At 34.8% G+C, this 10432-nt stretch overlaps 4 protein-coding genes across 5 annotated transcripts; 2 read left to right on the top strand and 2 right to left on the bottom strand.

Annotated features, from left to right (window-relative positions):
- Position 1: 1 nt before the first annotated feature.
- Positions 2-2454, bottom strand: BI-1 (Bax Inhibitor-1). Its single transcript, XM_081979139.1, has 3 exons — positions 2205-2454; positions 565-1195; positions 2-458 (listed from the first exon to the last, which is right to left on the bottom strand). Exons 1-3 carry the CDS (start codon positions 2252-2254, stop codon positions 426-428), a joined length of 714 nt encoding a protein of 237 aa, XP_081835265.1. The 5' UTR covers positions 2255-2454; the 3' UTR covers positions 2-425.
- Positions 2455-2623: 169 nt separating this feature from the next.
- IFT20 (intraflagellar transport 20) lies at positions 2624-3266 on the top strand. The gene is made up of 3 exons (XM_081979141.1): positions 2624-2783; positions 2831-2985; positions 3057-3266. The coding sequence occupies exons 1-3, from the start codon at positions 2663-2665 to the stop codon at positions 3168-3170; spliced, it is 390 nt and encodes a 129-aa protein (XP_081835267.1). The 5' UTR covers positions 2624-2662; the 3' UTR covers positions 3171-3266.
- On the bottom strand, positions 3176-8940 carry LOC145728704 (putative protein phosphatase CG10417). 2 transcript variants are annotated; one of them, XM_081979137.1, is made up of 11 exons: positions 8723-8940; positions 7968-8192; positions 7711-7905; positions 7459-7651; positions 7153-7395; positions 4789-4947; positions 4625-4725; positions 4426-4561; positions 4177-4365; positions 3957-4120; positions 3176-3902 (listed from the first exon to the last, which is right to left on the bottom strand). In XM_081979137.1, the coding sequence occupies exons 1-11, from the start codon at positions 8831-8833 to the stop codon at positions 3702-3704; spliced, it is 1917 nt and encodes a 638-aa protein (XP_081835263.1). In that variant the 5' UTR covers positions 8834-8940; the 3' UTR covers positions 3176-3701. The 2 variants fall into 2 exon arrangements, with proteins under 2 accessions (XP_081835263.1, XP_081835262.1); XM_081979136.1 differs by having other exon boundaries at positions 4426-4564; positions 8723-8939.
- Positions 8941-9102: 162 nt separating this feature from the next.
- LOC145728705 (bifunctional FAD diphosphatase/FAD synthase-like) lies at positions 9103-10432 on the top strand. The gene is made up of 6 exons (XM_081979138.1): positions 9103-9307; positions 9361-9455; positions 9520-9643; positions 9702-9814; positions 9873-10153; positions 10208-10432. The coding sequence occupies exons 1-6, from the start codon at positions 9208-9210 to the stop codon at positions 10323-10325; spliced, it is 831 nt and encodes a 276-aa protein (XP_081835264.1). The 5' UTR covers positions 9103-9207; the 3' UTR covers positions 10326-10432.

Here is a 10432-nt window from a genome sequence, read left to right as displayed (position 1 = left end):
GTACAAAACAAATAATTTATTTACAAAAAAAAAACAAAATCCCAACTTTTCCATGTGACCACAAAGTACCTTTCCTATCCTATTATACATAAATCTAACATATTCCGTGAAACACATAAATAATTAGTAAATTCTCAGATGTAGGGAAGAACCATTTACTAATAATTCTTCAAGATTATAATCACAGTTTTAAGAATAAGTTAGTTTATCTCTATACAAATCACAACGTTTACTGTAAGTTAATCTTTTGTGTCAAAATTGAAATCCTATTTAAACACAAAAGTTTAGCCTCCAATATATTTATTTAATTTCAAAGTTGTATTGATTATTATTATTTTCTATACGTAATTTAAGAAAACTAACATTGCTATTTTAGTAAGTCTATAAGATAATTAAAACTGAAAATTTGTTTGACGCTTTAGTCATCAGTTTCTCCTCTTCTTGCGTTGTTCCTGTTCCTGTAAAAAAGAAAACATATTATTAAACTGTGTGAACATTTTAGATTGAATTAAAAGAAAACAAAAATGGGGGTGATGATGGTGATATTAACCTATCCTCAATTACCTTCTGGGTCAAGATGATCAACAATCTCTTGAAGATTCCAATAAAGTCCACAAACAGGTCCAAAGAATGGGCTACAAAGTCCTTGCTTCCCATTCGTCTCTTCTCAATGATCGCCTGAGTGTCATACAGTACAAATCCGCACATAGCCAACAGTCCCAAGTAGATTTGGGCGTTCCACAAGATGGTCGAACCAAAGAAAATATTGGCCAAACTCATCAGCATCAAACTATTCAACAAAGTAAACAGAATCCCTCCCAAGTAAAGCCACTTTCCGCGGTCGGAGAAAATTGAGCAGATCGTAAACGAAACAAAGACCACGCTAGTCGCTATAAAGGCGGTGATAATAATGCTGGGGTCCACCAGCATGATGTGTTCCAATAAGGGACCCATTCCTACTCCAGTCAATGAGGCGAAACCAAGAAGGTATCCTACGCGTTTGGTCATTCCTTTGCCGTTATCGTCGGGGGTTGATATCAGCAAAAAGAAGCAAACTAGGGCTCCGATGGCGGAGAGTAGGCCCGCTTGAAGAATATTAGTGAATAGATGTATTGAAGCGCCGACTCCGGCTGCCAGGGTGGACATGGCCAGGCATGCATAGACATTTTTGAGATGTTGTTTCACTTCAGGTTCTCTGAAAAATCAAACAATTTTCTCTTAAAAGTGCTAAAATAAGTATTTTTTTTACTGTTTATTGAGATGGTAAACTTAGAGAGTAGAGTGGGACAGTACCCTTCATTTTGGAGCTTTGGCCGCATTCGTGTTCACGCTCCGTACAGGGAGCAGAGCGTTTTTTACGTCACAATGACGTAATTTGACAGATGGTCAAACTATGGTTTTGCTAAATTACGTCATCGTGACGTAAAAAACGCTCTGCTCGCTCCATAGAGCTTGAAAACGAATGCAGCCATCGTTTATGAACAGAGTTAAAGTGACGTCACAATGACAAAACAATAATTTGACCAACTGTCAAATTACATCATTAAGAAAGACGTCACTCTACTTCCTCAATAGAGTTTCAAAACAAAGGATATTACCCCATTTTACACTCTAAATTCCCTTTAATCCCTCCAAAATATACATACTTCTATATACCAATATGTACCTATAATCAGTCCCTAATAAAGCCATGGCTCCCATCATGAGTTCAAAATTTTATTAGGCAAATACAGTTCAGATAAAATAATATCCACAATAATTGTTAAAGGTATTATAGTATGTGCTCTGGTATCTAATATATGACTATACACAATCCTAAAAATGATAATAAACACTTGAAAACAAACAAGTTTTGGTCACAATTCCTGTAGAATGAACTGGAATGCACTATTAAGTATCAGGGTCAAGCTAATTCTAGAAGTATGATAGTTACTTTTAGATTTAGAAAACAACAAACTATCTTAAGTAAACAGTTATTTTGTTAATAGAGTCAATTAAACCTTGAAAGTATTTATATAGGCATACACCTACAGAAATTATGCATTTTTGTGGAGCAACAAATTGAAAAAAGAAAGTGTCAGTAGGCTCCCTGCAAATTTAATTTATTATCACTGTGGGTAAATCCCCAATCTCCTTATTGAAATATCACACCATATAACTGTAAAACTGATATTCCATATAACAATTACAAAAGCTATACTTACAGCCTGCTATTGAAGGAATTCATAAAGCTGTTTATGCCAACTGACGCCATAATTTTGTGTTCAGCAACTTCCAAAATGTCACTGGTATTTTTTTGAGGTGAGAACCGTCTAATCTTTTGCTGTTCAACGTTGAAAAAAGCACTACAAACGTTAATAAGATCGCTTTGAATATCGCTCTTTACTGTAACGCGTTCTATTCACAACTGAATGCTTGTCGACCTTCGATTCCAACAAGTAGAATATAAACACGTCAGCGAAATCTTCTACAAAACGAATCCTTCATTTGCACAATAATTTTCTAGAGAAATCCAGATCGTTGATTGGATTGGTTACAATTCGATCACCTGATCTGTCAACTGGCAATTGTCATCTGGCGCATCGTTTTTCTCTCACCATTGATTGGTCCACGCTGCTTATCGCCATGGTAACCGAAACAAACACGCATCAAAACTTGAAAAATGTCCGACTTGACCTCACACGGAATTTATTTCAATGAAATCGACAAAATATGCATTTTGGAACCCGAAAATTATAAACAGACCAGCGATCTGAAGGAGGAATGTTCTCTTTACGTTGAAAGTAAGTGTAAAACTTTGAAGAAAGCACATTAAAACCAGCGTTTGTAGAGATTGACGAATTTCAAAAAATTGCTGATAGGTTCATAAGGATGGTAGAGGAACTAAGCAAAAAAATCGAAAAACAGAAAATTAAAGCCATTGGCGCTAGGAATTTGCTCCAAGGAATGGAGAAACAAAAAGAACACAACCAACAACAATTACATGTAAGACGAGTTTTTCTTTATTTGATAAATCATTTCCTAGAGCTTGAAAACCAAATCAATTTTCTGTTTAGGCAATCATTAATGAGGCTTCAATGGAACTGGAACGACTAAAAATCCAAGTAAACTCTCTGCAAAAAACCGAAATGGAACAAAACGAGGTGATAACGCAATTGACGCGCTACTGACAGAATCTACTAAATCATTTATTTATATTTAAGTGTACAACAAATAATAATACAGTGGTAAAGTAACCTGCTTTAGAAAAATATCCTATACACAAACACCTTAGTTTCTTTTATTATAAGGCAGAGATCTATGCCGAAATAAATATTGTATTATGTACGGTTAAGTAGAAGACTAAATGTAAATTAAGAATGAATTCTGTGGCTTTAACAACGGTACTACTTAAAATAAGGCCGACAAAAAAAAACTGAAAATAAATATTAAAACACTATTACCTGTAAAAGCGGAAAAATGAAAACATATTGAATAAAACAAAACGTAACGAAAAAACATACAAAATTTTTTGCTCCCAAAGCGTCAGAGTAAAAAAAAAAACAGGTGACACGTCCTGTCCAGAACCGCATGGAGCATTGTCATTGCAAGGTCTTGTTTGAAAACTTTAATGTAATAACGCGACCTTTTTATCTCCGTTCGCTACGAAAAAATTCGACCACCTTTTAACTTTGATTATTAACTCAACACGGTCAACGTTCTCATGATGAGGACGAGGACGTTTCGACGGATTGGGGCTGTTCAGTCTTGGGGCGTTTTGCTTCTGCCTCGTCAGAATTCGACGGTTCAGGACTCATGGATCGTTTTTTCAAGTTGGAATTAAATTTCACGACAATGGCGGTCATGTTGTCGCACCCTGTTCCATCGCCGTTTGTGTTTGGTGCCAAACAGTGGTCGAACATCTGCAATATATTAAAAATTTAAAAATCATCTCAGAAATATTTTAGTCATCTTACTTCTTCGCAAATGTGAGAAATTTTATCGGAACTATTTTCAATTCGAGCCTTGACAAAATCAACTACTTCTTGGCTCGACATGAAATTCCAAATCCCATCGCAAGCTAATACCATAAACTCGTCTTCGTCTGGATTTATTGTCAGTTTCTTTACGTCAGGCAAAGCTAAAGATAAATAAATATTAAGTGTGCCAATGGAATTCTTTGGTAAAAAAATCAACCTGTGATCATCTGTTCCTTATCGTTCAGCTCTTTGTTTTGTTTATAAGCGTGATCGCCAATAGCACGGCTCAAGTTCAATCCTCCATTTACTCGACCGTCAAGGGTCACTTTACCTCCAGCTTTCACTATTCTAGCGCGTTCTGGCTCATCTTCCGGCTTATGATCGAAGGACATCTCAATGGCAACACCTAATTATGATAATCACTCAACAATTATTACTAATTTAAGTAAAATTTCAATATTCATACCTTTTCTGCTAACAACACATCTAGAATCACCTGCATTGGCCACATATAATTCTCGACCTTTCAAAAGAGCCACCACAGCCGTACAACCGCTATCCGAACCAGGTTCTTCTTTCATGTTCCTAGCAAATTCCAATTCCTGCTGTAATTGTAAGAAAAAGACTGTTTTTTTTTTTTAAACAAAAGCTAATGTAAGCCGAACCTCGTCATCTTCCTCTTCGTCTCCCTCCTCTTCTTCATCCTCTTCATCTGCGGCGCTGCTCTCCTCAGACCCAGCTTCTTCTCCTTCTTCATCAGAACTACCTACAAAATTCCCACTTTTTTGTCAGCCACACGTAACTAAATAGGCAATTGTACTCAATTTACCTTCTGGTTCCACAAAAGTTTTGTCCTCCTCATCTTCTGTGTCTTCTTCTTCACTTTCCGGTGGAAAATCTAAGAGCTTTTTGTATAGTTGAGTGGCGTTACGTTTTGGACGCTCATTTACAACTGGGGTCTTTGGGCTCTTCTTCATAGGAGACTTTCCTAATAAAATTTACATAGAAGTAAACATTGTGTCATATGGTATATTTGAAAATGGTGCAGTTTGGTATTGTCATATACTAAATGATAAGTACAGACAACCAGCGCAATGTAATTAAAGTGGCACCCAAAAAGGAAGCCGTTTACGCTTCAAGGGCTTCCTAATGTATTTTGGCCGCTTCAGTTGTAAGTAAACTTTAAGAGATGGCGCTAATACAGCTCGTCATTGCAGACATAGTTGCCAACTTTTGCGGTATTTCTTATAATCCGCTTTCTTTTGCTATCCCATCTGAACCTGAACTGCATAAAAAAGCTTGATTTTTTCAAATAAATTTGAGTTAAATTGCGTATTTTGAAAACTAAACAAGATAAGAATTTCTGGTTTGAGGTATGGATAATAACGTCAAAACAGATCCTGAAGGTCACGTGGCTCTTTTAAGATTAAAAATGGATTTTATAATGTCACATGACAGTTTTAAATGTCAAAATGTCATATAAAGGATCACGTAATCGTTTTTCAGTTTAAACAGATATTTTTAAAGACACGTGACCCTCTTTACAGTGCAAATGGCCACGTGACAATTTTCAATTATTTTAACGTCAAAATGAAAACCTAAAGGTCACGTGACTGTTTTAGATGACAAAGTATTATTTGAAGAATCACCTGACTCCTTAAAAACGATTTTCAAAAATAAAACATATTTTTAAAGGTCACGTGACTCTTATTTAATGCCTAAACGGAACCCTGAAGATCGCGAGACTCAAGAGACTATTTTCAATACTTAAATTTAATTTTAAAGATTACGTGACTGTTTTTTAGTTTTAAACTCTAAATCTCGTGACTCATTTTAAGGTACAAATGGTCACGTGACTGTTTTAAGATTAAACATGGAATTCATAATGTATTAAGTATAAAATAACCCTTGATGAATATTAAAAATAAACTAATAAAAAATAACAAAACTAAAAATACAACGAAGTGAAACACAATAATTAAAGAAAACACGCACAAAATCTGTTATTTTTTGCCTAGAAACCAAACAAAAAATGTGATTTGTCAACTATAGACAACGTCGCATTAAAACTGATATTTTCCAACAGTCAAAAGATCGGAATTGCTGTCTGGCTAATAAGTTACGCGAATATGCGTTTAGTGCTGCCATCTCACGCTGCTTAAGTTAGTTAAACTACTCAAAAAACTATTTATTAAGACGCTCTTTGCATAAAATAATCGATAAAACACATAAGAAAAAAGAATCATTGTTAATAAACAACTTAAACCCCCAAGAACTGTATTAATAAGTAACACACACTGAACGTTATAATACAAAAAAAAAACAACATTTTGGACTTCACTGTGTTTGCCACAGATACAGAAGCTAAGCCAGGGTCTTAACATGTATCTGAAAAAAACTAAAATAGTTATTTATGATTGAGAACTGGCTTTGCCCCTACTGCATGCAAACATTCACATGCCTGCCTTAAAAGTGCACTTTTAATATGAATACCCTACAATTAAGAATAAACAAAATATAAATCTTTTGTATTGATGTGTTATCACTAGGAACCTGATACCCTGATAGTACGACTGAATGTTTGGGTTATGGTGGCGACAACAGCAATGACATAAACGATCAGCATCGGGACGTGAAAAGGAAAATATGGGAATTCGATCCTTGACCGTCAAGCGCGATAGTTCTTGTTTGCTAAGTTGCTAAGTAGTTTTCTTTAAATTCAGTAGTTCATTTTCTTGTAAAACCGATTTCGGTCGTTTTATTTAATTGTTGTCTTGAAGATGTAAAGCTTTTACAAATGAAGAAAGTGCCATGGAACAAATTGATGAGGCTGCAAGAAAGGCCACCAAAGAAGACCTGACAATGGTAGGAAACAGCATTTAATTAATTGTTTAAAATCACTTTTAACACCTCTCTTAAAACACGATTTTTAATAGTTCAGTAGCCTGTTAAAAGTTGAATTTTTAATGTTTGTAGTATAATAAATTTTAAAACTTATTGGTGACATTCATACATTAGTCCACATTGACTGGCTGCAAATTTCTGCAGGGAATACACACAAATTTGCTTGTTTTTGTCTATGCTTTAAGTGGTATGTATTTTGAACTGTGCCAACTGACTATAGACTATAATATGTTCAGCATTTGTCAATAATCAGCAAATGACAATTTTAAAAAACTAATAAACTACACACCTTTTCCTTTAATGCTCACAACTTCACTATCAACTGAGCTAGAAACTGCATCCTTCTTCTCATCTTTAACTTCATCTCCACTACCAACATCTCCATTTTGAACAACTTCCCTATTTTCTGGCACACTCTCACTAACTTCATTGTCTGAGCTATTAGCCTCTTTTTTCTCTGTGGGACTAGTCACTTTAATTTCAGGGATTGACCCATTTGATGTGGGAGTTGTGTCTTCACTTTTCCCATCAGCTGAAGTTATTAAATTTTCAGTCATTATTACAACTACAATCAACTTTATTAAGCAAAAGTTACCCTCATTTTTACTACTGCCACCATTAACTTCACTAGTGGTGGATGAGCTACTGTCAGGTTCAGATTTGGTGGAGCTGCTGCTACAACCTGCTTCAGACACATTTACATCATTGGTACTACTACTGCTACATCCTTCTTGGGCATCTAGTGAATTGCTATCTGCTTCTCCACTTGAGCTTGCAACACAACTAGTCTGGAAATTGAAAAACCCAGATTTAAAAACAAGAATTTTTGAAATTTAATGTAACATACAGAACAGGATTCCTTCTTAGATATTACAGGAGATCTGGCTATTTTGTCACTTTTTTTCAAATTCTTAAGTGTAGGATTCACTAAATTTGTGTATTTCTCTATAACTTTTTCTATAGGCATAGATGCCTCTTCATATAAATGATTATAATTTTCTTCTCCATCAGATTCTACAGCTTCCTTCTCTCCAGCTAGCTCCTGCATTTAAAAATACAATCAGTAAATTGATAAGGAATTGATGTTGTACAAGAGTATTTAACCTTTAATACTTCAACAACTTCAGGGGTTGCAATTGATGCATCAAAGCCAAGAAAACCTTCAATAAGAGCTTGGTCAATGTCACCCTTTTTGTAAGGTTCTGTGTCTTTAATAAACTGAGGCAATTTCTGTGAACAATACTGGGCCACTTCCTGACCTCCATGACCATCATACACTGCAAAAAATGCTGTGTTCTCATCAAAGTCTAGAATAGCATTATGTGCATCCTGAAAATAGAGAAAAGCAACCACATTACCACTAAATTAAGTATTAAGAAAAAAACAAGCAAAAAATTGTAGTCTAGAGAAGTATAGTTAAACTAACTTTATTGCTATTTTAGCTTTAAAAAAGCTAAATACACCTCAGACAGTTTATCTAGAGTAACAGAAAAAAGACTATAAGGTCTATTGTTATTAGTGCTTCCACCAAAACATCACTGTTAAATTCCCGCCAATTATAGCTTTTTATGGGAGATTAAAGAAAATGTAGGTTAAAAATTAGTTGCCCCGCAAAAAAATGGGTCCTTATAGCGTAATGTAATCTCGATTAATCAGAGATAAGCAAGTAACGCTTCAGAAATGCTCAGGCAAACCAGTAAAAAAACGTGATTAACTGCAAGACAATATCACTAATCTTTTTGCCCTTCAACTTTGATTATATCAATATCAGGTAAACTTACAGATATCACAAGCCCTAAATGCTTAAAATGACTACTTTTAACAAGGGAAAACTTGTAAATTAAAGTCAAACCAAATACCTCTTGGGTTATTCGCCAGCCTTGCATGGAACTTGCTCCATATCTTAATTTGTCGTTAAGTTCGTCAACTGAAATTTTATCGGTCACTGGTTGTGACAAATACGAGCCCATTTTCGTTATTTAAAAAAACCGTTTTCTCAGTACAACAATATAATTTTACAGAAAAACCGGCACGACTCTTTTACTTACGCGCTCATAACGACATAAGTGCCATTTTGTCAAGGCCAATTTGTCGACAGTTGACATGACATGTGACAGACGTTTGAAACGTCAGTCTGTCAAAAATGAGAAGGTTGGTAGTTTTGTTCTCTCTCATAAACACGTAAGCTTTGCGTGCTAGAAAGAGAAAGTTTTATTTTGTTTTACTAACGGATTGTCTTCTGTCAATATGGTAATTTTCAAATTAATTTATTATTAATAATTTTTTTAAAATTCACTTATTTTATATTTCTGTAGAAAGTAAAGTGAAACAATTTGGTTATAAAATGAGTTTGAAACTGTTTCGCTGTTTGTTACGGCAGTTTAGTAATATTACAGGGCAGGGATTAGATAAGAGCACTAAAATATCTTCAGCTGGGATAGTTGGTAAGCCCCAGTTTTTATTTTCACAATAAAACTAACACAGTGCTTAAATATAGTGATAGGGGATGAAATTCTCAAGGGTGAAATAGAAGATACCAATTCCACCTTTTTGGCCAAAGAGTTACACAGATTAGGGCTTCAATTGAAGAAGGTTTGGTAGTAGTCCAGTATGGTTATGATATGCAAGTAAATCAGTACAACAATAGGGATTCTAGATCTCTGTTATACCAGACGATCTAGAGGCAATTAGGGATGAAGTGAGAGCTTTCTCAAAGAATTATGATTATGTTTTGACAACTGGAGGAATTGGCCCCACTCATGATGATGTTACTTATGAGGGTAATATGACAAACACTGTGATATTGCTTAAAATTTTAATTGTGTGTGTGACTCATAGGTGTAGCTCTGGCTTTTGATCAGCCCTTATTTCTACATCCAGACCTGAAAGAGATTTGCTGTGATTTTTATAGGACAACTGACCCTTTAAGTGCAGGCATGAAGCTGGCCTATGTAAGCTTATATAACCTTACTGTAAACACATTTTTTGTACCAAAAAAGTAATTTTTAGATTCCAAAAAGCTGCAAGTTACACTATGATACAGTCTCAGGGACCAAACTACCTTATCCAAATGTTTCAATTCAAAATGTCTACATGTTTCCTGGCATACCTGAGCTACTGAAAAAAACCATTATTGAAGTAGGTCCTTTGTTGTTCAGAACAGCAAATAAGTTTTTCAGCAAATGTTTTTTCTGCACTTTACCTGAACATAAAATTGTCACTGAGGTTCAGCAGGTTGTGGATGAATTTCCAGATGTCCAGTTTGGGTGTTATCCTAAAATGTATCACAGGTAAACTAGATAGATTTCTGTTTTTTTTTTAAATTATTAATGAAACATTTGTAGTGTGTATAAAGTTAAAGTGACAATTGAGTCTTGCAATGAAGAGTCAACTTTAAAAGCATACACCAGGCTTAGGGAACTTATGCCTCCTAATTGTATAGTGGACTATGATGACATATGAAATTTTGCTGATTTTGTGTTAGACAATGTTTTGTGCAAGAGTATTAACTTTTCATTATTATGTGTATAAAATAAATTTCAATATTCACAAATAGTTGAACTGCTAAA

Source organism: Ips typographus, linkage group LG4 (assembly GCF_016097725.1).
Source record: "Ips typographus isolate SLU linkage group LG4, UJ_Ityp_2.0, whole genome shotgun sequence".
Lineage (NCBI taxonomy): Eukaryota > Metazoa > Arthropoda > Insecta > Coleoptera > Curculionidae > Ips > Ips typographus.
The sequence above is the reverse complement of the archived record's forward strand: the minus strand, read 5'-3'. Positions and strand labels throughout refer to the sequence as shown.

Coding starts and splice junctions, on each gene's coding strand:
- BI-1 (XM_081979139.1), bottom strand. CDS start 2,254: ATGGCGTCAGTTGGCATAAACAGCTTTATGAATTCCTTCAATAGCAGG. Junction 1,196..2,204: donor AATTCCTTCAATAGCAGGCT/GTAAGTATAGCT, acceptor TTGATTTTTCAG/AGAACCTGAAGTGAAACAAC. Junction 459..564: donor TGATCATCTTGACCCAGAAG/GTAATTGAGGAT, acceptor TCTTTTTTACAG/GAACAGGAACAACGCAAGAA.
- IFT20 (XM_081979141.1), top strand. CDS start 2,663: ATGTCCGACTTGACCTCACACGGAATTTATTTCAATGAAATCGACAAA. Junction 2,784..2,830: donor ATGTTCTCTTTACGTTGAAA/GTAAGTGTAAAA, acceptor CAGCGTTTGTAG/AGATTGACGAATTTCAAAAA. Junction 2,986..3,056: donor ACAACCAACAACAATTACAT/GTAAGACGAGTT, acceptor TTTTCTGTTTAG/GCAATCATTAATGAGGCTTC.
- LOC145728704 (XM_081979136.1), bottom strand. CDS start 8,833: ATGGGCTCGTATTTGTCACAACCAGTGACCGATAAAATTTCAGTTGAC. Junction 4,948..7,152: donor TGTGAGCATTAAAGGAAAAG/GTGTGTAGTTTA, acceptor AAATTTTATTAG/GAAAGTCTCCTATGAAGAAG. Junction 4,565..4,624: donor ACGAAGAGGAAGATGACGAG/GTTCGGCTTACA, acceptor TTACAATTACAG/CAGGAATTGGAATTTGCTAG.
- LOC145728705 (XM_081979138.1), top strand. CDS start 9,208: ATGAGTTTGAAACTGTTTCGCTGTTTGTTACGGCAGTTTAGTAATATT. Junction 9,815..9,872: donor CAGGCATGAAGCTGGCCTAT/GTAAGCTTATAT, acceptor AGTAATTTTTAG/ATTCCAAAAAGCTGCAAGTT. Junction 10,154..10,207: donor TATCCTAAAATGTATCACAG/GTAAACTAGATA, acceptor AAACATTTGTAG/TGTGTATAAAGTTAAAGTGA.